At 45.4% G+C, this 25,208-nt stretch overlaps 1 protein-coding gene across 1 annotated transcript in view; it reads right to left on the bottom strand.

Annotated features, from left to right (window-relative positions):
• sgsm2 (small G protein signaling modulator 2) overlaps window positions 1–25,208 on the bottom strand; it is a 239,368-nt gene that overhangs the window by 71,729 nt on the left and 142,431 nt on the right. The window contains exons 3-4 of the mRNA XM_080210376.1: window positions 4,635–4,797; window positions 325–486 (exon numbers count right to left, since the gene is read on the bottom strand). Of these exons, the coding sequence (XP_080066502.1) occupies window positions 325–486; window positions 4,635–4,797 (325 nt within the window). The remainder of the gene's footprint in view (window positions 1–324; window positions 487–4,634; window positions 4,798–25,208) is intronic.

Below are 25,208 nucleotides of genomic sequence, written 5' to 3'. Positions count from 1 at the left end.
CTAGAATGCAGGGTGTCTCCATAATTGCCACAATATCATAATTCCATGCAGTAATCCAAGCTTTAAGTTCATCCACCTTATCTGTCACACTCCTTGTGTTAAAGCAAACACACCTCAGACCAGCTGTCCCTATGTTTTATTTCTCTTATCCTTACTGGACCCTTTCACTGAGTTCTCCACAGTCTCTGTATTGTGGCTCTTTTTGATTTTGTTCTAGATCATTGCCTCCCCTTTTATGCGATTGCGCTATGATGGTGACAATGGTGGCTGTCTGAAGCTGCTAAAATAATACGTTGTCTGCTTGCGCTGCCATTGGAATCCTACCTGGAGTTATCGACAATGTACTGTATGATTTTATCCAGGACCTTCTCGAACAAGGCTGTGCGCACCCATATGTGTTTGATAGCTTGAGGTGTAAGAGGTGGACTCTTGGATACTGATCCTTGCCTCTTCAGAGATTCTTGTCCATTTGACTGGGTTTTCCTGCTAATACATACGGATACATCAGAGTTCCAAACTTAAAAGGAATCAAACAGTATCTTCATTAAGAACCAATTGCTACCATGCCTTTTGAATATGTAGATCCGTTTTTTAGTGTATCTTCTCACACACACACACCACATACCAGACACCCACCCAGACACCCACACAGACACACACACCTCTCACACACACACACACACAAATACCAAACACCACACACACACTAGAAATCACTCACACACACACACACACTTTCACTTTGGTGAATAATAGGGGAGGTGGATGGTAGGATTTCCAGCTGATTACCATTCCATTGCAAGCTCCTTCCATGAACAACAGGTCCTGGTGTTGGACTTGAACCTCGAGTTACTGGTCCAGAGGTAGGGACGCTACCACTGTGCCATCAGACCTCCTGTGGCTCAGTTAAAATCGCATCCTGTTATGGGAAATGATTTTACCCAATGCACTTGCTCACTGTTTGACAGACCGCACTTTAAAACTTTCTGTTTGTTACTGTTCGCCAGAATAGTTCTATTCAGGCAGGATTAGCAGATTCAAACCCTTGCAATGGAAGTGAGTACCAGACCCAGCCGAGGTCCAACTCCCGGTCTATGTTACGCTGGGCATTCTCAGCTGAATATGGCCCTGGGGGCACGGGATGATGAAAAGAAGAGCCTAAGATACAAAAAGAAAATCAGAAAGGCTAATGGAATGAAAACCTGGAGCATTTGACGCTAAAGAAGAGAAAATGTTGCTATACCCACACAAAGCTCTGGTTAGACCACAATGTGGGAGTCATTCAGGACATCGCACCCCAGAAACCTTTGCGATGTTAGTGTAGCTTTAAGAGTTCTTTTAAAAATCATGCTCACAACCTTAGGTGATGTCACTGTTGGGAGGAGAAAAAAAATGTGGGCAAGTCAGGTAATAGGGATTTCATTTTTAGTTTCAGTTTGGAGCTGCAGGTTTGAGGTTTCAGTTTTAGGAGAGACAGCAAGCTAAAAAGATCCCAGTATCATGAGAGCCTTAATCTATGCTGTGCTGAACCTGTTTAAAGGGCTATTTATGGAGGTTGGTTTGATTGGGACAGCTTATATATATATTCGCTAAGTGTTATACATTATTGGGGATGTTTTGTTTTTTGTTTGTAATTGATAGAAGTTATTGCTTGTTTTCTTACTATACATGTTAACTATATTCTTAAATAAAATTTGTTTGATAAAAGCTCCCCAGTAGGTCACTTGAATTATACCTGGAGTGAAATATCTCGTACTTATCCTGGCTAAATTCAAGATGCAAAACTTATGATTCAGGCAGGCTCCATAAAACACTTTGAAGTTTCTGATCCGAACCATAATACCTTGTTCAGCAGCGATTCACCAGTTACCAGGGCTGCAAGAGTTGGATGAGGAGGAGAGATTACAAAAGTTAAGCTCGTAATCTTTGGGACGTGGAAAGGAAAGGGATGATTTAATTGAGGTCTTGGGATTTTGAAATAATTGATAGGAGAAACTTGTTCTGTTGCGGGGGAGTCTAAGACCAGAGAACATAATCCGAAAATCAGAACCAGGTCACTGAGGAGGGAAGTTAGGAAATATGTCTTCACGTAAAGGGTGGTAGAAGTATGGAACTCACCCCCATAAAACACAGCGAATGATAGCTCAATTTGAACTGCAAGATTAGTAGAGTTTTTGTGAGACAAGGGTCTCAAAGGAAATGGAACCAAGGCAGATGAATAGGGTTAATATACAGATCGCATTGAATGGTGGAACAGTCTCAAAGAGCTGAGTGGCCCACTTCTGTTCCTGATCGCTAGCCTATACCTCCTGCCAGGCAGTGTATATGTAGACTTTGGATGGGAACAGGTACAAGTCTGGCTGTGATGTTCCCCATGTGACAGACAGACTACAATCACTGTCCTAGAATGTAAGCACAGGAAGGTTAGGGTGGGACTGTATAAAGTGTTCATATCAGGCCCCTGCTACAGCTCTGTGTGCTGTTCCGGTTGCAACACTAGAGAATCCTCCCAATGTTTAAGAAGCATTTAGATGAACACTTGCAATGCCATAGCATAAAAGGCTAGGGACCAAGTGTTTAATAATAGGATTTGAGTAGATTGGTGCTTGATGGTCGACGTAGACAAGATGGGCAGAATAGCCTCTTTCTGAACTTTGATTTGATTTATTATTGTCACATGTATTAGTATACAGTGAAAAGTATTGTTTCTTGTGCACTAGATAGCCAAAGCATACCATTCATAGAGAAGAAAGTGAGACAGTGCAGAATGTAGTGTTACAGTCATAGCTAGGGTGTAGAGAAAGATCAACTTAATTCAAGGTAGGTCCAATCAAAAATCTGATGACAGCAGCGAAGAAGATGTTCTTGAGTCGTTTGGGACGCAATCTCAGACTTTTGTATCTTTTTCCTGACAGAAGAAGGTGGGAGAGAGAATGTCTGGGGTGCGTGGGGTCCTTAGTTATGCTGGCTGCTTTGCCGAGGCAACGGGTGGGTAGATAGAGTCAATGGATGGGAGGCTGGCTTGCGTGATGGATTGGGCTACATTCACGACCTTTCGTAGTTTTTTTTGCAGAAAAAATCTTATGATTGTGACTATTTACTCACAAAGAGAATGAAATGGAATTAAACAATGCTAAAACCCAGCCAGAAGCACTATTAAAGGATGCTTTGGTAAGGGGAGAAATTCTAAACTCTGTCTAACTGTATGATACCATGCAAGAACTTGCTGATATTACACAAAGCTCAGCAAAATACATTCAAATGCCACAATCTATCTTTCTCTACATCCCAGCTATGGCTGTAACATTACATTCTGCACTCTTTTGTTTCCTTCTCAATGAACGGTATGCTTTGTATAGCATGCAAGAAACAATACTTTTCATTGTATATTAATACATGTGACAATAATAAATCAAATGAAATCAAAGCACAGAAGGAGGCCCTACAGCCCATCTTGTCTGTGTCAGCCATCAAGTACTGACCTACTCAATCCTATTTTTAAACACTTGGTCCCTAGCCACGCACGCTACAGCGTTTCAAGTGTTCAGCTAAATGCTTGTTAAAAGTTGTGAGGAATCCGTCTCTGTAGTGTGGCAATCCAATTTTAACTGACTTGAGAGTTGCAGAATTAGCATCTAAATAGCCAAAAGATTAAGTCAAGAAAATTAAGTCATAATTAGGTAACAAATGAAAGAGAGGGGAGATTTGTGTGCACATTGTGCAGGAATACTGCAATTGGATGGACAGAAGCAAGGCTAAAGTCAAAGTGCCCCCTGGTTGATGTCCATTCCAAGTGACATTGTTCTTTGCAGCACTGACGGCTCACTAGGATAGCTAAGACATTGATAAACTAGGAAGAGTGCAATGAAGATTTACGAGGAAGTTGCCAGGACGAGTGGCCTGAGTCATAGGGAGAGATTGGCCGGGCTAGGATTTTATTCCTTGGAACATAGGAGAATGAGGGATGAGCTTATTGAGGTGTATAAAATTATGAGAGGCTTGGATAGGATGAACGCACATCGTCTTTATCCCAGGGAAGGGGAATTCAAAACTAGAGGGTGTAAGTTTAAGGTGAGAGGGGAAAGATTTCAAAGGGACCTGAGGGGGCTAACTTCTTCATACAGAGGGCGTGCGGACAGGGAATGAGCTGCCAGAGAAAGTGGTTGAGGCAGGTACGATAGCAACAATTAAAAAGCATTAGGATAAGTACATGGATGGGAAAGGATTGGAGGGATATGGGCCCAATGTGGGCAACTGGGACTAGCTGGGAGGGCACCATGGTCGGCAGGGACTGGTTGGGCCGAAGGGCCTATTTCCGTGCTCTATGACTCTAATGGTCTTTATTCCCATCTCAACTGTAAGTCCCTGTAACATATCCTTCTCCTATCCCCCCATCCCAACACACACAGGTATGGATATTTCAGGTAGTGAAGCTTTTTCTTTCTCCTCACAAAAATATACTTCATTCATAAAGTATCTGAAAGAACATTTCAAAACAGCCAGCAGAGAAAGTGCAATAAATGTTCAAATTTCCAACACTGAGCGAAGCTAAGTCAGACTTTGGCAGAACGCTCTCGGCTGCAGTCACTCAAACTGACTCCCCATTCACGGATAACCTTAAATATCCCACTTACTTGTTATCCACCTGTTGCTGCAGCTCCTGAACTTTCTTACACAGATCTCCCGCTACTTGATAGGCTTTGCCAACCTTGGTGAAAAGTGCGGCTACTTTGTCACTACGGAGGAATCCAGCAGCTCGGCGCTTCAGCATGTAGAGTAGACAGGCCTCCACCACAGCTGGAACAAAGAGAAATCAGATATTTCAGTGCTTTGGAACTTGCCAATTCGCAACCAGTTAAAGAGGTCACTTCTCCAAGGAAGTGAAGAGTACTTTTAACCATTTCCATAATGCTGTTTTCTGTAAGGCAGTTGTATGTGTACGGATAAGGTACAATGTAATATGTAAAGCCCAGTTCTGCTCCTAAGGTGTAGCGGCAACCTATAAAATCTAACCATTGGATAAAAGCAAATTACTGCGGATGCTGGAATCTGGAACCAGAAGAGAAAATGCTGGAAAATCTCAGCAGGTCTGGCAGCATCTATAAGGAGAGAAAAGAGCTGACGTTTCGAGTCCAGATGACCCTTTGTCTGCGTGGGTTTCCTCCAGATGCTTTGACAAAGGGTCATCGACAAAGGGTCAAAACATCAGCTCTTTTCTCTCCTTACAGATGCTGCCAAATTTAACTACTATTTGGCAAGTGCTAAGGCTAGGATTTTACTACCTCGCTTCGGTGAGGCTTGTAAAATCTCGCCCGAGGGCAATGGATAATTCCGTTCTGCGAGCCTGATGATAATTCCGTTCTGCGAGCCTTGCCTGCTGATAAAACAACAATAGTTTGATTGCTGTTCCAGTTGTTGCCCCTCACAGGGTGAGAGAGAACAGAAAACCAAAGTCTCAGTTTGCCCTATTCCAGAGGATAAGCCTGCATTCTTTGTATTTTAAAAAAACTGATAGCGATTTTTTGTGTGACAAAGTGAACACACTTTCCTTGTACGATTGCAAACATATTATTTGCACGTAGAGCCATATAACCCCTACAGTGTGGAAAGAGGCCATTTGGCCCATCATGTCTGTACTGACTCTCAGAGTGTGCAACCCATTCAGTCCTTTTCTCCACCCTATCCCTGTAATCTCGCGCATTTACCATGACTAATCCACCTAACCTCCACATCTGTGGACATTAAGGAGCAATTTAGCATAAGAACATAAGGAACTAGGAGCAGGAGTAGGCCATCTGGTCCCTCGAGCCTGCTCCGCCATTCAATAAGATCATGGCTGATCTTTTTGCGGACTCAGCTCCACTTACCCACCCGCTCACCATAACCCTTAATTCCTTTACTGTTCAAAAATGTATCTATCCTCACCTTAAAAACATTCAATGAGACAGCCTCAACTGATTCACTGGGCAGGGAATTCCACAGATTCACAACCCTTTGGGTGAAGAAGTTCCTCCTCAACTCAGTCCTAAATCTGCTCCCCCTTACTTTGAGGCCATGCCCCCTAGTTCTAGTTTCACCCGCCAGTGGAAACAACCTCCCTGCTTCTATGGCCAATCCACCTAACCTTTTATCTTTGGACTATAGGAGGAAATGGGAGCACTCAGGGGAAACCCATGCAGACAGAGGGGAACGTGCAAACTCCACACAGACAGTGACCCACATGTAAGAATATAACGTACACAGACCTGCATTAGACGATGCTTTTGATTATAATTGCCTGGGGCCTCTTGTGGCATTGCTCACAGTAAACCAAGGAGATGAGAATCATAGAAGCACACAGTGCAGAAGAGGCCCTTCGGCCCATCATGTCTGCACCGACACGTGAGAAACACTTGGGGGGTGGGGGTGGAGGGTGTTCCTCCCAAAAAAATTCCAAATTCACGTAAAAATTAGAGTAAATTATGCTGGTTTTTTTTCAGTGGAAGTTTCAAAATGAATCTCCCACACTCTGCAGAGAGCTCAACCATGAAACAATTACAAAGTCAGAGGGCGGGCCCTATTCCCACCGGAGAGCCCGGCAGCATAGCTCTGAGTGGGCCACTGCACATAAACTGATCTGTCAGCACCGAGATCAGCGATTGCACAGTGGCCCCTTAGTGCCAGCCCCGCAACCCCTCATCACTGCCCCTCTAGTCCCCTCACAGCCCGATCGCAGGCTCCTCCAAACATGTCCAGGCCAGCCTCGATCCCCTCCTGCAACCCCTCACCGATCCCCCATGGCCCAATCGCTGCCCCCCACACACACATGCCTAGGCCAGTCTCTTGCACCCCCCACCCCGATCCCCCCCCACCCCGATCACTGGCTCCCCTAACATACCCGGGTGAGCCTCGAACCCCCCTCGCCGCCCCAATCACCCGATCCCCCTCCCAAGCTGCCCACCGGCAATCCCGAGCCCCCCCGGGCAGGCCGACCTCCCTGTTGACCAGGCCCCGATCTCTGGCCTCCCACCCCTCAGTCCCTCAGCCTGAATGGAGGCAGGAACTCTGCGGTGCATGCCAATGGAACAGGCTTTGCCATTCTGCCAGCTTGTCTGGGCATCATTAAGATCTGTGGATTGTGAAAAAGCACACTGCAATTAACTTAATGATATCGCATTTGAAACTTTGCCAAGCTCCCCCATGCTTCTCTCACTCCAGAATGATTAAGAAAACATTTAGAAGCGAAGCCAAGTATTGTTTGTTATTCGCAATATCAAAGAAGCGATTGAGTCATGCTCTGCGCTTCTGGGAAACTAAGATCATCATGCTGTGTTATTTTCTGAGCTACTGTTCTCACAAAAAGTTTCATCTGGAAAGATAATTTCATTTAATATTAAAAGGACTCTTCTGATTGACCCATAATTAACTCTGGACACACAGGATATTGATCTGGTTTCTTGTGTGTAATAACTTACATGCTGTTCCATTACTTATTGCCTCTAGTACTTGACAAGTATAATCTCAATGCTTTGAAAGTGGAGGCAATTAGTGGCTTACACAGCCAATGTTATTTCAATGTCTATTTGTAACATATCTCTCTGATTGACCATTATGGACAAAGCTGGTATAGAAAACTCAACACACACATCACAACAATTCGTTACATTTGTTTGTGGGCACATCATCTGGTAGTAGCCATTAAGAGTATGGGGCCATTAAGAGAGGCGGCAGCACGGTGGCACAGTGGCTGGCACTGCTGCCTCACAGCATTTGGCACCTGGCTTCGATTCTCAGCTTGGGCCACTATCTGTGCAGAGTTTGCATGTCCTCCCCATGTCTGCGTGGGTTTCCTCCGGGTGCTCTGATCTCCTCCCACAGTCCGAAAGACGTGCTAGTTAGGTGCATTGGCCATGCTAAATTCTCTCTCAGCGTACCCGAACAGGCACCACACTTTGGCAACTAGGGGATTTTCACAGTAACTTCATTGCAGTGTTAATGTAATGTAAGTGACTCAAAAATAAACTTTTTTGCTTTATGCTGCTGGCTTCCTAATATGGCTTCAAATAGAAGTCAATTTTATTTTCATTCTTTTGCAGAATGTAGGTGTTGCTGGCTCAGCCAACATTTATTCCCCTTGAGGGGGCAAAATGCCCTCTTGAACCACTGCTGGCCATTTGATTCGCTACATTAACACTCCCATTAGGGAGTTCAAGGATTTTGACCCAGCGACAGTGAAGGAACAGTAATATAGCTCCGAGAGAGGTGATGGCTTGTTGGTATTATCGCTAGACTGCTAATCCAAAAACTCAGCTGGGGTCCTGGGTTCGAATCCTGCCACGGCAGATGGTGGAATTTGAATTCAATAAAAAATACTTGGAATTAAGAATCTGATGACCACTGTTGATTGTTGGAAAAACCCATCTGGTTCACTAATGTCCTTTAGGGAAGGAAATTTACATCCAGACCGGTGACTCCAGCAATGTGGTTGACTCTCAACTGCCCTCGGGCAACTAGGGATGGGCAATAAATGCTGGGCAGCTGGCGATGCCCATGTGCCAAAAATGATTTTAAAAAATGTCAGGATATGTGTGGCTTGTACGGACGCTTGTAGGTGTTGGCCCAACCCCTCACCCTTTCAAGTGGTTGAGGTCGCAGGTTTGGAAAGTGCTGTTGAATTGACCTTGATGAGTTGCTGCAGTGAATCACGTAGCACTGTCCTTCAGTGGTGGAGGGAGGGAATATTTATGGCAGTGGAGGCGGTGCCAATGAAATGGACTTCTGTGCTTTGGATGGTGTTCCCATTTCTTGAGTGCAGGAGCTACACTCATCACACGCCTGCCTTGTGCCTTAGATGGTGGACAGGTTTTGGGTGGATCAGGTGGTGAGTTACTTGCTGCAGAATTCCCAGCCTCTGACCCGCTCTTGTAGCCACAATATTTATATGGCTGGTCCAGCTAAGTTTTTGGTCAATGGTAACCCTGAGGATGTTGATAGTGGGGGATTCAAAGTAGCACTCGCATTCAATGTCAAGGGGAACTCTCTATTAATGAGATTGCCTGATACGTGCATGGTGTGAATATCACTAGCTATTTATCAGCCCAGGCCTCAATGTTGTCCAGGTCTTGCTTCATTGGGACAGGGGCTGCTTCAGTATCTGAGCAGTGACAAATGGTGCTGAACATTGTGCAGTCTTCAGCGAACATCCCCATTTCTGACCTTATGGTGGAGGGAAGGTCATTGATGAGGCAGTTGAAGATGGTTGGACCTCGGACACCACCCTGAGGAACACTTGCAGCAGGTTCTGGGCCTGAGATGATGGGCCTCTAACAACCACAACCATCTTCCTTTGTGCCAGGAACGCTGCCAACCAGTGGACAGTTCCTCCTCACCCCCCCACCGATTCCCACTGTCTCCAGTTTAGCTAGGGCTCCTTGATGCCACACTCAGTCAAATGCTGCTCTGATGTCAAGGGCAGTCACTCATAAGAACATAAGAAATAGGAGCAGGAGTAGGCCATCTAGCCCTTCGAGCCTGCCCCGCCATTCAATAAGATCATGGCTGATCTGTCGTGGCTCAGTTCCACTTTCCCGCCCTCTCCCCATAACCCTTAATCCCCTCTCTTATCAAAAACCCATCAACCCGCTTCTTAAAAATATTTAGCGAGGCAGCCTCCACCACTTCAACGGGCAGAGAATTCCAGAGATTCACCACCCTTTGAGTGAAGAAGTTCTTCCTCAACTCCGCTCTAAACTGCCCCCCCTTTATCTTGAGGCTGTGCCCCCTAGTCCTACTGTCCTTTCTGAGCGGGAAGAGTCTCTCCACCTCTATCCTATCCATCCCATTCATCATCTTATACGTCTCAATGCTCAAGTTCAGTTCTTTTGTCCATGTTTAGACCAAGTCTGTGATGAAATCAGGAGCTGAGTGACCCGAGCAGAACCATCCAGCCAATCTAGCCAGTGCCAGATCATTTGTAGAACAATCCAGTTCCGCTTCCCTGGTTTTTCCCTGTATCCCAGCAATTTTATCTCGATGTATTTATGCAATCCCCTTTACTGTGGAATTTGCATCCACCTCCTCATCAGGCTCTGTAGTTCAAATCCAAACTACTCGTTGTGTAAAAAAAGATTTTCTTCATGTCACTTCTGGTTCTTTTGCCAATTAGCTTCAATCTGGCTATCAACTCTTATCCACAGTTTCTCTTTACTGACTTTAATCTTCAAATCTTTTCTTAGATTTCTCTGCTTTAAAGGAAACAACTCTAACTTTGTTTGTCCACCCACATTTACCATCAGCCACCACCTCTGGAACCCCTTCAGGAGGTCACCACAGACTCCAGTGCGGGGACAGTTTTAGACTTCCAGGTCCACTTGTACGCAGGAAAAGAAAACAAATCTCTTACAGCCCAACTGAATTCTGCATTTCAGAGCACGTATACCAGCAATACAGGAGTACAAGGTTAGTATAGATAAGGAAGACCAATCTATCCATCCAGCCAGCAGGAGGCAGCGATAGCCTAGTGGCATTATCGCTAGACTATTAATCCAGAAACTCAGCTAATGTTCTGGGGACCCCGGTTCAAATCCCACCACAGCAAATGGTGGAATTTGAATTCAATATAAAAAAAATCTGGAATTAAGAATCTACTGGTGACCGTGAAACCATTGTCGATTGTCGGAAAAACCCATCTGGTTCATAGAACATAGTAAAACTACAGCTCAAACAGGCCCTTCGGCCCACAAGTTGTGCTGATCGTATCCCTCCCTACTAGGTCTACCTATAACCCTCAATCCTATTAAATCCCATGTACTCATCCAGATGTCTCTTATAAGACCCTATCAAATTTGCCACCACCACCACCGACGGCAGCCGATTCCACTCACCCACCACCCTCTGAGTGAAAAAAATCACTAATGCCCTTTAGGGAAGGAAATCTGCCGTCCTTACCTGGCCTGGCCTACTTGTGACTCCAGACCTACAACAATGAGGTTGGCTCTTAAGTGCCCTTGGGCACTTATGGATGGATAATAAATGTTCGGCTGGATGGGTAATAAATGCAATGTCCCACAAATGAATAAAGAAAATTGACCTGAATGAAACACAGAGCCAGTTCAAGGGACAGTGCAGACTGTTCCCTCTATTCTCCTGTGAAGCCAGCCTGTTTCCAATACACAAGATGACTGGGAATGAGCCAATGTCTACTTCTTAAATTGTAGAAAATAATCATCATGTACAAGTTAATAAAGTTTATTTATTAGTCACAAGTAGGCTTACAGGAGCATTGCAATGAAGTTACTGTGAACATCCTATAAAAATGCCTAGGGTGATGAAAAAGGCATATGGGATGCTTGTCTTTATCAGTCGAGGGGAAGTCATGTTGGGAGTTATATTGAGCTTTGGTGAGACCACAGCCTCACTGTGTGCACATTATAGGAAGGGGGTGCAGAGGAGATTCACCAGGATGCTGCGGGGGATGGAACATTGAAGATATGAAGAGAGGTTGGATAGGTTTGAGTTGTTTTTGTTGGAGCAGAGAAGACTGACGGGTGATCTGATCGATTATGAGGGGCATGGACAGAGTGGATAAGGAACAGCTGCTCCCCTTAGTTGAATATCATCACGAGAGGACATGGTTTCAAGGTGAGGGACAGATGGTTTGGGGGGATATGAGGATGGTGACAATCTGGAATGTGCTGCTTGGGAGGGTGGTGGAGGTGGGTTGCCTCACATCCTTTGAAAGTACCTGGATGAGCATTTGGCACTATCAGAACATTCAAGGCTACGGGCCAAGTGCTGGCAAGTGGGATTAGGTGGGCAGGTCATGTGGTTCTCACATGTTGGTGCAGACTTGATGGGCTGAAGGGCCTCTTCTGCATTATATATTCTATGACAAGTAAAAGTGAGGGGAAATGATTTGGGCCATTGTGTAACGTACTGTCACAGAACTACTTCTTACCACATGCATTCTTTTTAGTTACGACCATTAAAAGTTGGAGCTCTTGAGCTGAGTAGATCTGTCCTTACCTTTGACATCACTGACCTTGAGCAGGTCACAGTGTCAACTGTGTCTCTCAGTAAACCTGTACTTCAAGCCTAGCACCACCAAACACATCTTTTACACTTGTCACACCCCGACCTGGTTGCAATTTTGTTGGCATGGCAGAGCTCCCTTCGATGGACCGAAATGCCAGGGTGCCAGTGGGAGGGGTGACATTGGGCGCACCCACAACACTATTCCCAAAGATTTTGCCAGCCTTGTTTCCTCCCAACCATTGCCCAGAGGCAGGTGCAATTCTGGTAAGTTATTGTGCAGAGCCCTTCTCCATTTTCTCATGGTACCATCGTTCATCTTCCCACCTCCGGCCAAACCGAACAAACAGACTTGGCATCACCTCACCCATGGTTCCCGATTCCCCAAATCTCACGTGATTTTTCCCAACCTGGATGTCCTGAACTTAGAGTCATAGAGGTTTATAGCATGGAAATAGGCCTTTCAGCCCAACTTCCCTATGCCACCCTTTTTTTTAAACTACTAAGCTAGTCCCAATTGCCCACATTTGGCCCATAACTCTCTATACCCATCTTACCCATGCAACTGTCTAAATGCTTTTTAAAAGACAAAATTGTACCTGCCTCTACTACTACTTCTGGCACCTTGTTCCAGACACTCTCCCCTCTGAAGAAACTGCCCCTCTGGACCCTTTTGTATCTCTCCCCTCTCACCTTAAACCTCCACCCTCCAGTTTTAGACTCCCCTACCTTTGGGAAAAGATGTTGACTATCTAGCTGATCATTATTTTACTGACCTCTGTAAGATCACCCCTAAGCCTCCTATGCTCCAAGGAAAAAAGTCCCGGTTTATCCAGCCTCTCGTTACAACTCGAACAGAATTTAGGTTTTTGAATTCGGAACAAGATACATAATGGAAATAAGGAAGGTGATCCTTTTTTAAACACACTCCAGATGGCATCTCCTGGAGAGTCAGATGTTTCAGATGCTGAGATAATCACATATTTAATATTAAAAAGAGTCAAATGACAGGACCAAATGAATTCCTCAATCAAACGTTCTCTGTGTTGCGCTGTGAAAGTGACAGATCGCACCAGGAACAGTAATGTGGGAGTTAAAGTGGTTCTGTAATGAGCAAAGCCATATTTTAAAAAAAAAACAGCAAAAAGACAAAGAGACAGCATTGATGCAGCAAGCCTGGACGGTTCTCATTACATGCTTAAAATTCCCCACGTGGCAAGGGTAATAATTCTTCTTCACCAGTTAAAGGTTAAAAAACTGACATGTTTATTCACAGGTAAAGGCAGCTCCCAGGGTGATTCTGGAACAGAAACCCAACCTCACCAGCGTGATCCTGACCCTGCTCCCGACTGGTTCCTGTGGCTCTTACACTGCAGATGGGTCCTTAAAGGGACAGCGTGTTCCCAATAGCGGCTGTCTTTGGACAAACAGGCTTCCATAATCGGGAGGAAGGGAGATTTCAGTGGGTTCGTCGCCCTGTGTCCCTGGCTATCTCTCATGAATCAATCTCTTTTTAAATTCTATCTCCCTTCCTTCTCAGCTTTGTCCACCGCTTTATCTTCTTTCAACTCATTTCTTTTCCCCAATTTGACAAGTTTTCATCTGCATCTATCTACTTCCTCCAACTTCTCCACTTTCACAGAATCATAGAAGCTCTACAGTGCAGAAGAAAGCTATTCGGCCCATCGAGTGTCCACCGATTCTCCGATAGAGTATTATACCCAGGCCCACCACCCCACCCTATCCCACGGTCATTGCACCTAACCAGCACGTCTTTTGGACTGTAGGAGGAAAGCCATGCAGACACCGGGGAGAACATGCAAACTCCATATAGTCACCCCAGGCTGGAATCGAGCCTGCTATGAGACAGCAGTACTAACCACTGTGCCACCGTGCCGTACCATTCCTAATGGTTTATTTGGAACAAGAAGAAAACAGAAGCCTGTACAAATAGTGCACACACAGATATAAAAACACACCATGTGCAGTAAAGGATCCAACAGCAAGCAAGGCTTGCCGGGAGGTCATCTCGCTTTCTCCTCTACTTTTCAATTTGCATTGGCTCAGTGGCAGGTTTACAGTCAGTGGGGCACTGTGTTCAGCTTCATTTTCCTTCCTCCCTCCCCCCATAAACTGGGAAGCCCTCCCACTCCCCAAACCAGACCCCTCCTTCCAACGGCAGCACGAACTGGTGCCTCACAGCGCCAGGGAACCGGGTTTGATTCACGGTTTGGGTCATTGTCTGTGTGGAGTTTGCAACTTTTCCTGTGTTTGTGTGGGTTTCATCCAGGTGCTCTGGTTTCCTCCTACAATCCAAAGATGTTTTTGATTTGATTTGATTTATTATTGTCACATGTATTAACATCCAGTGAAAAGTATTGTTTCTTGCAAGCAGTACCCTTCATAGACAGGGAAAGGAGAGAGTGCAGAATGTAGTGTTACAGTCATAGCTAGGGTGTAGAGAAAGATCAACTTAATGCAAGGTAAGTCCATTCAAAAGTCTGATGGCAGCAGGGAAGAAGCTGTTCTTGAGTCAGTTGGTATGTGACCTCAGACTTTTGTATCTTTTTCCCGAAGGAAGAATCTGGAAGAGAGAATGTCTGGGGTGCGTGGGGTCCTTAATTATTCTGGCTGCTTTGCCAAGGCAGCAGGAAGTGTAGACAGAGTCAGTGGATGAGAGGCTGGTTTGTATGATGGATTAGGCTAGGTGTGAGAGGTTAGGTTGATTGGCCCTTAATGTCCCGGGATGTGTAAATTCGAGGGATTGGCGGGGTAAATGTGTGGGGTTGTGGGGATAGAGTTTGGGGTGGGATTGTTGTAGGTGCAGACTTGATGGGCCAAATGGCCTCCTTCTGCATTGTCGGGATTCTATTCTCCCCGAGGAACCCAAAGGGCAAAGCCAAGAAAATACACAAATCGATCAGTGCTTCTGTCAATGTGATGCTGCATAACTCAGTAAACTTGATAGAGGGTTAATGGACAAGATGTCTAAAGATTTTAATTGTTTCAAATACTTCTCCTTCATTTAATAAGTGTTAGTGAATAAAACAGGCTGAAATGTGTATGAACTCTTATACTGGCAGATCTGCTGCTGAATCACAAATCTCTTTGAAATGAATAGAAACATGAAGCTGTTTTGCAAGAGCCACCTTTAAATCTGAATGGAAATGCTTAAATAAATGGCTAATTATATAGAGGATAGAGCAACTAAATTGTTCAGTGTAGCTTATACACTGCTAATTAGTGAGAAAGATATAGAAGAACAAATCTTGCAGAGAAGTTAGAGAGATGCAAACATTAAAAAAATGTTTATTTTGTTAGCGTCACAAGTAGGCTTACGTTCACACTGCAATGAAGTTACTGTGAAAATCCCCAGACGCCACACTCTGGCGCCTGTTCGGGTACACGGAGGGAGAATTTAGCATGGCCAATGCACTCTAACCAGCACATCGTTTGGACTGTGGGAGGAAACCGGAGCACCCGGAGGAAACCCACACAGACATGGGGAGAATGTGCAAACTCTGCACGGGCAGTGATCCAAGCTGGTGTGGTATGGGGCGGTATAGTGATGCAATGGTTAGCACTGCTGCCTCACAGCACCAGGGAGCCAGGTTCGAAGTGAGAATGGAAATTGCAGGCTCACTGACCAAACCCTCTAGTCTTCCCCAGAGATATCAGAGGACTGAAGAATTGCAGATGTTACACCCTTGTTCAAAAATGTTGTAAGGATAGCCCCAGCATTATAGGGCAGTTAGTTTACTATCAGTAGTGGGCAAGCTTCTAGAAACAATTATTCGGGTGGCGCAGCAGTTATCACTGCTGCTTCTCAGCACCAGGGGCCCAGGTTCGATTCCTGGCTTGAGTCACTGTCTGTGTGGAGTCTGTACGTTCTCCCTGTGTCTGCATGGGATTCCTCCGGGTGCTCCGGTTTCCTCCCACAATCGGAAAGACGTGCTGGTTAGGTGAATTGGCCGAGCTAAATCGTCCCTCAGTCTACCTGAACAGACATCAGAAGGTGGCGACTGGAGGGATTTTCACAGTAACTTCACTGTGGTGTTAATGTAAGCCTACTTGCGAATAATAAATAAACATTAGCAGTCGCATGGAAAATGTAGGTTGCTTAGGAAGAGCATGGATATCTAAAGGGGAAATCGTGTTTAACTAACTGGCTGGAAATTTTTGAGTTATTAAGAGGGTCAGTGAGGGTAATGCTATTGATGTGGTATACCTGGAGTTTCAGAAGGCATTTGCCACACAACAGAGAAAAGTGATAGCCCATGGAATAAAAGGGACAGCAGGAATGTGGATACAAAACTGACTGAATAGTAGGAAGCAGAGAGTGATGGTCAATCGATATTTTTTGGGCTGGGGGAAGGTGTTCCTCAGAGATTGGTATTGGGACCCTTCCTTTTCCTGATATATGTTAATGATCTAGGATATATGTTAATGATCTAGGATATATGTTAATGATCTAGGATATATGTTAATGATCTAGGGGACCGTTTCAAAGTTTGCAGATGACTCAAAACTTGTAAGTGTTGTAAACTGTGAAGAGTAGGACCTCAAAGGGACAGAGACAAGTTGGTGGAATGGACGGATAGGGGGCAGATGAAGTACAATGTGGAGAAGTGAGGGGTGACGCATTTTGGTAGGAAGGACATGGAGACACAAAACAAAATAAAGGAAAAATTCTTAAGGGGGTGCAAGATTAGAGTGACCTGGTCATATAGGTGCATCGATCATTGAATGTGGCAGGACAGGTGGAGAGAGCAGTTAATAAAATATTTGATATCCTGGGCTTTATTAATAGGGTCATATAGTACAAGAGCAAGGAGATTAAGCTGGACTTACACAAGACACCAATTAGACCTCAGCTGGAGTACTGTGTACAGTTCTGTGCGCCTCACTACAGGAATAATGTGAATGCATTGGAGTGGGTGCAGAAGAAGTTTACAAGGATGGTTCCAGTTACAGAGATAAGAAAGTTCAGTTATAGAGATAAATTGGACAGGTTGGGACTGCTCTCCTTGGAGAGAAGGTGGCTGAGGGGAGATCTGATAGAGATGTGGGGGTGGGACAGAGTAGATAGGGAGAGACTGTCCCCACTCGTAAAATGGATCAAAAACAAGAGGGCACGGATCCAAGGCAATTTGTAAAAGAAGCAAATGTGATGTGAGAATAAACTTTCTCACACAGTGAGTGGTTGGGGTCTGGAATGTGTTGCCTGGAAGTGTGATGGAAGCAGGTCCACTCGAGGCATTGAAAAGGGCGTTAGGTGATTATTTGAATAGAAACAAAGTGCAGGGAAAAGGCCTGGGGAATGGCACTAAGTCAGGATGCTCATTTGAAGAGACGGTGTAGACATGATGGGCCAAATGGCCTCCTTCTGTACCATAACAATTCTTTGATAGGGGTGTGTGTTCTATATCCAACTGCTACTGTTCTAGATTGCTTTATTGCTCTGTGAGTATAGCGTACAGTCAACAAGAGGCTTTTGTCCACACAGAGAAGAAAACACAAACACGGTTTAAAAGTGAATTAATGGACAAAAGCTCATGTGTACAAAAAGGGAGGCAGAATTTCTGTAAGTGCTTGACTCTCAAGTATAAGTGGAAACAGAGTTTCCTTAACAGGATCAATAGATCAGGAACAAAGGAACAGATAGTGTGCTTTCTTCAAACAACTGTGGTCACAGGTTTCATCAAAAATTGGACAAGTCTATCTCCAGATTTTGCATGTATTTGACAATTAACGACGATACTTATATGTATTTCATGATGATCATCCATATTGTGTAAAATAGGTGTGAAGATATCCAAAGAGTATAAGAATCAAGATTCTATACGAGAGAGAGAGTGTCCACAACTAATTTGTGGAACGTCCATTAGATTTATGCTATCTTTTGGGAATACACTCCAGCAAACTGTGTGCTCACTATTTAGCTTCCAAACTACTTGTTAAATGTCTGACATTATGAATGAACATCCGAGGATGAAGAAATATTCAGTGGGTTTACCAACCTCATTCTCTAACATGTAACATATTTGAGTGCAATCTTAATGATTTTGATTTGATTTATTATTGTCTCATGTATAACATACAGTGAAAAGTATTGTTTCTTGCGCGCTATACAGACAAAGTATACTATTATTGGGAGGGAAAGGAGAGAGTGCAGAATGTAGTGTTACAGTCATAGCTAGGGTGCTGAGAAGGATCAACTTAATGCAAGGTAAGTCTATTCCAAAGTCTGATAGCAGCAGAGAAGAAGCTGTTTTTGAGTCGGTTGGTACATGACCTTAGACCTTTGCATCTTTTTCCCGACGGAAGGGGGTGGAAGACAGAATGTCCGGAGTGCGTGGGGTCCTTAGTTATGCTGGCTGCTTTGCTGAGGCAGCAGGAAGTGTCGACAGAATCAATGAATGGAAGGCTGATGGATTGGGTTACACTCACAACCTTATGTAGTTTCTTATGGTCTTGGGCAGAGCAGGAGCCATACCAAGCTGTGATACAACCAGAAAGAATGCTTTCTATGGTGCATCTGTAAAAGTTGGTGACAGTCATAGCGGACATGCCAAATTTCCTTAGTCTTCTGAGAAAGTAGAGGCATTGGTGGGCTTTCTTCACTATAGTGCTGGCATGGGGGGGACCAGGACAGATTGTTGGTGATCTGGACACCTACAAGCCCAAAGCTCTCAACCCTTTCTACTAATGATGTGCGGTGCCTAATGTTTGTGATAATTATCAATTCTTTTACATAAAAATAAGTATTCTGGACCTACAGTCTGATGAAAATATTTTGTGGCCTTTGAAAAGGTACACAATTTCAGGCTGGAAATTGACGAACTAATTAAACAGCATTAGAACACTCAGAGGTGGCTAACTGCCCACATCAAATCTGCTATATTTTATCAGTTAAAATCTTCAGGCACCTTGCTACCCTATGGATGAAAAATAGGGGACTTTGCAATGGTGATCTTCACATTTTTACAACAGATTCATTGGGCAGCATGCTGGCAGTGGTTAACACTGCTGCCCCACAACTCCTGGGACCCTGGTTCGATTCCTGGCTTGGATCACCATCAGTGCGCAGTCTGCACATTCTCCCCATGTCTGCGTGGGTTTCCTCTGGATGCCCCGGTTTCTTCCAACGTCCAAAAATGCACAGGTTAGGTAGATTGGCCATGCTAAATTGCCGCTTAGTGTTCAGGGGACCAGGTAGGGTAAATGCATCAGGTTATGGGGATGGGGCCTGGGTGGGATTGTGGTTGATACAGACTTGATGGGCCGGATGGCCTCCTTCTGCACTGTAGGATTCTATAATTGATGTGTTAGAAGCAATAAATTACCCAATGTAACAAAATATTGCAAGACGAAAGGCTATTATCTAAAAGATCTTTGCATGATTAGGATCTGGAAAGGTAGACAAAGATAAGACCAGTGACAAACGATATTCTTGATGGAATATAAAATAAAACTAAATGATTTAACAACTGCTAGTATGTTGGAAGAAATAGCTCCAAAATCTTCATCTGTCACCATTTTAGTGAAACAGTTTTGGAGAAAGTTTTTGCAACTAACATGCATTTCTTCTATTTCCAGTCTCTCACTAAAATTATTTCCCTCTCCACCTTCACTCCTGTAAAGTTAGTACCAACATTCCTGTCCATCAGTCATCCATCCTCTTAATCTGTGTCACAATCATTCCTGTCCCCTCCTGTCGATCAGTCATCCATCCCTTAATCTGTGTCACAATCATTCCTGTCCCCTCCTGTCCATCAGTCATCCATTCTCTTAATCTGTGTCACTATCCTTCCTGTCCAGTCAACCACCCCTTTAACCTGTGTCACAATCATTCCTGTTCCCTCCAGCCTCAACACTGTTTCATGGCCTCGCCATTGAAAGAAGTCTTCCTGTGGGGGTTACATCTACAGACAGGGCTCCAACGCAAAGCTCCACCGTGGGAGTTGACTGGGATTGTTGTCGGTGCAGGCTCAATGGGCTGAGTAGCCTCTTTCTGCAATGTGGCGATTTCAAGATTGGTCCTTGATTACAATTGCTGAATCTCCCACCATCACCGTCCTGGGAGTTATCATTGATCAGAGGCTGAACTGGACCAACCATATAAATACAGTGACTACAAGAACAGGCCAGAGGCTGGGAATGAGTAATTCACCTCCTGACCTGCTACCTGCAAGGCACAAGTCAGGAGTGTGATGGAATAGCCTCCACTTGCTTAGATGAGTGCAGCTCCAACACCAAAGAAGCTCGATACCCTCCAGGACAAAGCAGCCCATTTGTTTGGGACTCCATCCATCACCTTAAATATTCACTCCTCCCATCAGTGATGCTCAGTAGCAGCAGTGTGCACCATCTACAAGACGCAACAATTCACCAAGATCCATTCAACAGCACCTTCCACCCGGATGGACAGGAGCAGCGGATACATGGGAACACCACTACCTGCAGGTTCTGCTCCAAGTCACTCACCATCCTGGCTTGGAAATTTATCGCTGTTCCTTTGTAGTCGCTGGGTCAAAACCCTGGAACTCCCTCCCTAACAGCATGGTGGATGTACCTACACTGCATGGACTGCAGCAGTTCAAGAAGATGGTTCGTCACCACCTTCTCAAGGGCAATTGGGGACGGGCAATGAATGCTGGCCTAGCTGGCAAAGCCCACATCCCCCGAATGAATGAAAAGAAATTCCTCATTTTCAGCTACCAAACGTCTGTGTGGCAATCTCACAAGAGGCCTCCAATGCAGGGGACACCAAATAAGGTCAACAGGGAGAGCTGCATGTACCATGTGTGTACTCATCATGCATATACTCAGTGTGTGCCCACTCTCAATGTGTGCCCACTCTCAATGTGTGCCCACTCTCAATGTGTGCCCACTCTCATGGCAATTGACCTTCCATCTAAATATACTGACAGGTTTTATCCTTAAAACATAAAAGGCTGGAAGATACCCGTCAACATCTGTGCAGAGAGAGAAGCGGGGTTAGACCTGATGAAGTGTCACAGATTTTAAACATTTACTCTGTTTCTCCCTCCACAGACGCTGCCAAAACTGCTGGCTGTTTCTAGGATTTTCGAATTTTACATCCCGATCTCCGGCATCTGCAGTATTTAGGGTTTATGATGAAATGTTTATGTCCACTGTCTCCTGCTCCTGTTTTATGATTTGCTTACGAGGACAGAATGCTGAATCTGGTGGAAAAAGTAACATCATCCTTTTCCCTGGTTCCGTATCATGTTACAATCATTCCCCCCACCCTGCCCATGTTACAGTCATTCCACCCACCACCTCCCTCCAAGTTACAATCATCCCACTGCCACCTTCCCCCATGTTACAGTCATCACATCCACACCCCCCTCCCAATGTTGCAATCATTCTCCCCTCCAACCCCCACCCCCCGCAAGCAAAACCGAGTCACATCATTTGGAAAGAGAAGCCAGTTCCATAGAGTCCCTACGTTGCAGGAGGCAGCCATTCGGCCCATCGAGTCTGCACCGACATCAATCCCACCCAGGCCCTATACCCATAACTCCACATATTATCCTTGTTAATCCCCCTGACACCTAGGGGCAATTTAGCATAGCCAATCAACCTAACCTGCACATTTTTGGAACGTGGGAGGGAACTGGAACATTCGGAGGAAACCCACGCAGATACAGGGAGAACATGCAAACTCCACACAGACAGTGACCAGGAACCTTGGTCCCTGGTGCTGTGAGGCAGCAGTGCTAACCACTGAGCCACCTTTAGGATGCCTGTTTTTCTTTTCAGAGGCTGGGAGTTCAGGGGACAGGAGTTCAGAGACTGGGGCGAACAAGGTTGCGAATGGATTTGATCATAAGAGTGAACATTTTAAATTGCACATTATCAGATTTTGTCACCCCCCACAGCCCATTCTGTCCCCCCCCCACCCATTTTATAATGAAAGAAAGCAAATCATTTTCACCTAGTTGAAGTTGTGTCAGAGAGCACAGAGGCACACACTGAGGCACAGAGGCACACACCGAGGCACAGAGGCACACACTGAGGCACAGAGGCACACACTGAGGCACAGAGGCACACACTGAGGCACAGAGGCACACACCGAGGCACAGAGGCACACACTGAGGCACAGAGGCACACACTGAGGCACAGAGGCACACACTGAGGCACAGAGGCACACACCGAGGCACAGAGGAAAGTGAGCACTGACCTTTGTTCTCCCATAAACACATTCTCCTATCCTTCCTTTGCTGCGATTAGCGGTTTTCAGTCCCTATCATCACTGCTGGCTAGCCACTGCGGCAGGGAATTTGTGCTGAGTGATAAACTTTGACCATGACATTGGAGAGAATGCCTTGGTTACTTATTGGCAAACCCAGGTTTCCAGGGACACGAGAGAACCCATGGCATGAGTATGCAGCTATTCCCAAACTCAGTAACACAGAAACACAGGAGATAGGGGCAGGAGGAGACCATTTGGCCCTTCGAGTCTGCTCTGCTGTTCATTACGATCATGGCTGATCATCAAACTCAATAGCTTACTCCTGCTTTCTCCCCATAACCTTTGACCCCACTTGCCCCAAGTGCTATATGCAGCCGCCTCTTAAATATATTCAATGTTTTGGCATCAACTATTTCCTGTAGTAATGAATTCCACAGGCTCACCACTCTTTGGGTGAAGAAATGTCTCCTCACCTCCATCCTGAATGGTCTACCTTGAATCCTCAGACTGTGACCCCTGGTTTGGACTCGCCCCAAATATCCTCCCTGCATCTACCCTGTCTAGTCCAGTTGGAATTTTATAAGTCTCTGTGAGATCCCCCTTCATTCATCTGAACTCCGGCGAAAAACAACCCTAATCTAGTCAATCTCTCCTCAAACATCAGTCCTGCCATCCCTGGAATCAGTCTGGTAAACCTTCACTGCACTCCCTCGAGAGCAAGAACATCCTTCCTCCGAAAAGGAGACCAAAACTGCACTCAATATTCTAGGTGTGGCCTCACCAAGGCCCTGTCTAATTGCAACAACACATCCCTGCTCCTGTACTCGAAACCTCTTGCAAAGAAGGCCAACATGTTACTGAGAACCCTGTTGTCTCACGTCCATGACATTTCTGGCAATCAGCCCCGGCCTATCACCGGCTTTCCATTCTGCCCTAACCCCCCACTCTCCATACAGGGACATATCACCACCCATCCCACAACCTTTGCCAGAGAACCGATCACTATGCAATTCCTCGTATTTCCATCGTCTCTCTTCCATTCACACGGACTCGAAAGGTTAACTGTGTTTTTCAGGTGGTGCCAGACCTGCTGAGTTGCTGCAGCCTTTCCTGTTTCTATGACGAGGGAAAGTTAGGTGGATGTGGCTACAGAGCCATTGAGAAACTCCAGTCCATCTGAGACACTCGTGACTTGATATCACGGCACCAGAACCCAGTGTAAAGACAGCATTAAAAATGACTGCAGAGCAGGCAATTGACACATTCAGAAGGATCACACTTTGGTTTCTTTACTTTCATGGGATGTAAGCATTGTTGGCAAGGCCAGCATCTGTTGCTGATCGCTAATTGCCCTTGAGAAGGTGATTGCGAGCTGCCTTCTTGAACCACTGTTGCGGTGTCGGTCCACTCCCTCAGTGCTGTTAGGAAGGGAAGTTTCAGGGTTTGAACCCAGTCGCAGTGAAAGTTCCACAGGGACGGGTGGACAGAGAGAGCAAGGTTAAATAGGCACATATCACCACCCAAGCCATGACCTCTGCCAGAGTACCGGTCACTATGCAATTCTTGGCTTCTAGTTTATAACACGCGCCGTAATGTGGATCACAGCAGTTACACAACAAGGTCTGACTGGCACCCAGTTCGTAAAAGCTGTTATAAAAAACAAATTACATTTTCAGTGCCAGGCTAAAGTTAAGCAACTGTCTGTTCTCCTGTGCCAAGGCACGCAATTAATTCATGATGTTTTAGCAGGGAGTTGTGAATCCTTATGGTGTTGGTGAGTTAGGTGACAGGAGATGAAATGTGTGTGTCTGCAAAAAATAAATTGCCTATCCAAGTGAAACACAGTATCCTTGCAGTGCAGAAGGCCATTCAGCCCATCGAGTCAGTACCAACTCTCCTAAAGAGCATCCTATCCAGGTCCTCCTCTCTGCCCTCTCCCCCTAACCCCAAGCATCAAATATGGCCAATCATAGAATCTTTACAGTGTAGGAGGCCATTCAACCCATCGAGTCTGCACCAATCACAATACCACCCATGTCCTATCCCCATAACCTCACTTATTTACCCCACTATTCCCCCTGACACTTAGGGGCAACTTATCATGGCCAATCCACCTAACCAATACAGGGTGGCATGGTGGCACAGCAGTTAGCACTGCTGCCTCATCGCACCAGGGACCCAAGTTCAATTCCAGCCTTGGGTCACTATCTGTGTGGAGTTTGCATGTTCTCCCCAACTCTGCGTGGGTTTCCTCCGGGTGCTCCGGTTTCCTCCCACAATCCACAGACGTGCAGTGAATTTGACTGTCTCATCAGGGTTTTTGTGTAATCGACATATTAATCTTAACAAGGGACAAGTTTGAGGCGGGAGAGAGCACTGTCCAAAGGCTCAACAAGAGCAGCGGCCATTTTATATTACTGAGACTCATTCAACTAGCACTGTGTTGTCAGAGAGCAAAGATAAAATGAGGAGGAAGAGGGGGAAAAGAAAGGGAAATATTGGCCTCACGAAGTCTCCAAGTGCTTTCCAGCAGGTGAAGTACTTTCCAAAGTGTTTTCACTGTTGCCAAGTGGCAACTGCGGCAGAAAATCTGTGGAGACCGATCTCTACATTGAGTGATAAACGTTGACCGCAACATTGAAGAGAATGCCCGGTTACTTATTGGCAAACCAAGGTTTCCAGAGACCCAAGAGGATGTACAACATGAGTATGCACCTATTCCCAGCGCAGTAACATCACCCATTTCACCTCCACTTATCTGCTGCCATGTTAACGGTGCTAAAAACAGAATGAACACTGTTATTGAACTCTAACCTGCTGGGGCAGAAGACTTTTGTATCAGATGCGGATGTTGGGAGATACAAATCCATGCCTAGGGAGACGTATCAGTGAAGAAATACACCTAGTCTTCAAGATTAATCATAGAATCCCTATGGTGCAAAAGGAGGCCATTCAGCCCATTGGGTCTGCATCGACC

Source organism: Carcharhinus amblyrhynchos, chromosome 23 (assembly GCF_965287045.1).
Source record: "Carcharhinus amblyrhynchos chromosome 23, sCarAmb.v2.hapA, whole genome shotgun sequence".
In the NCBI taxonomy this organism is placed as follows: domain Eukaryota; kingdom Metazoa; phylum Chordata; class Chondrichthyes; order Carcharhiniformes; family Carcharhinidae; genus Carcharhinus; species Carcharhinus amblyrhynchos.
The sequence above is the reverse complement of the archived record's forward strand: the minus strand, read 5'-3'. Positions and strand labels throughout refer to the sequence as shown.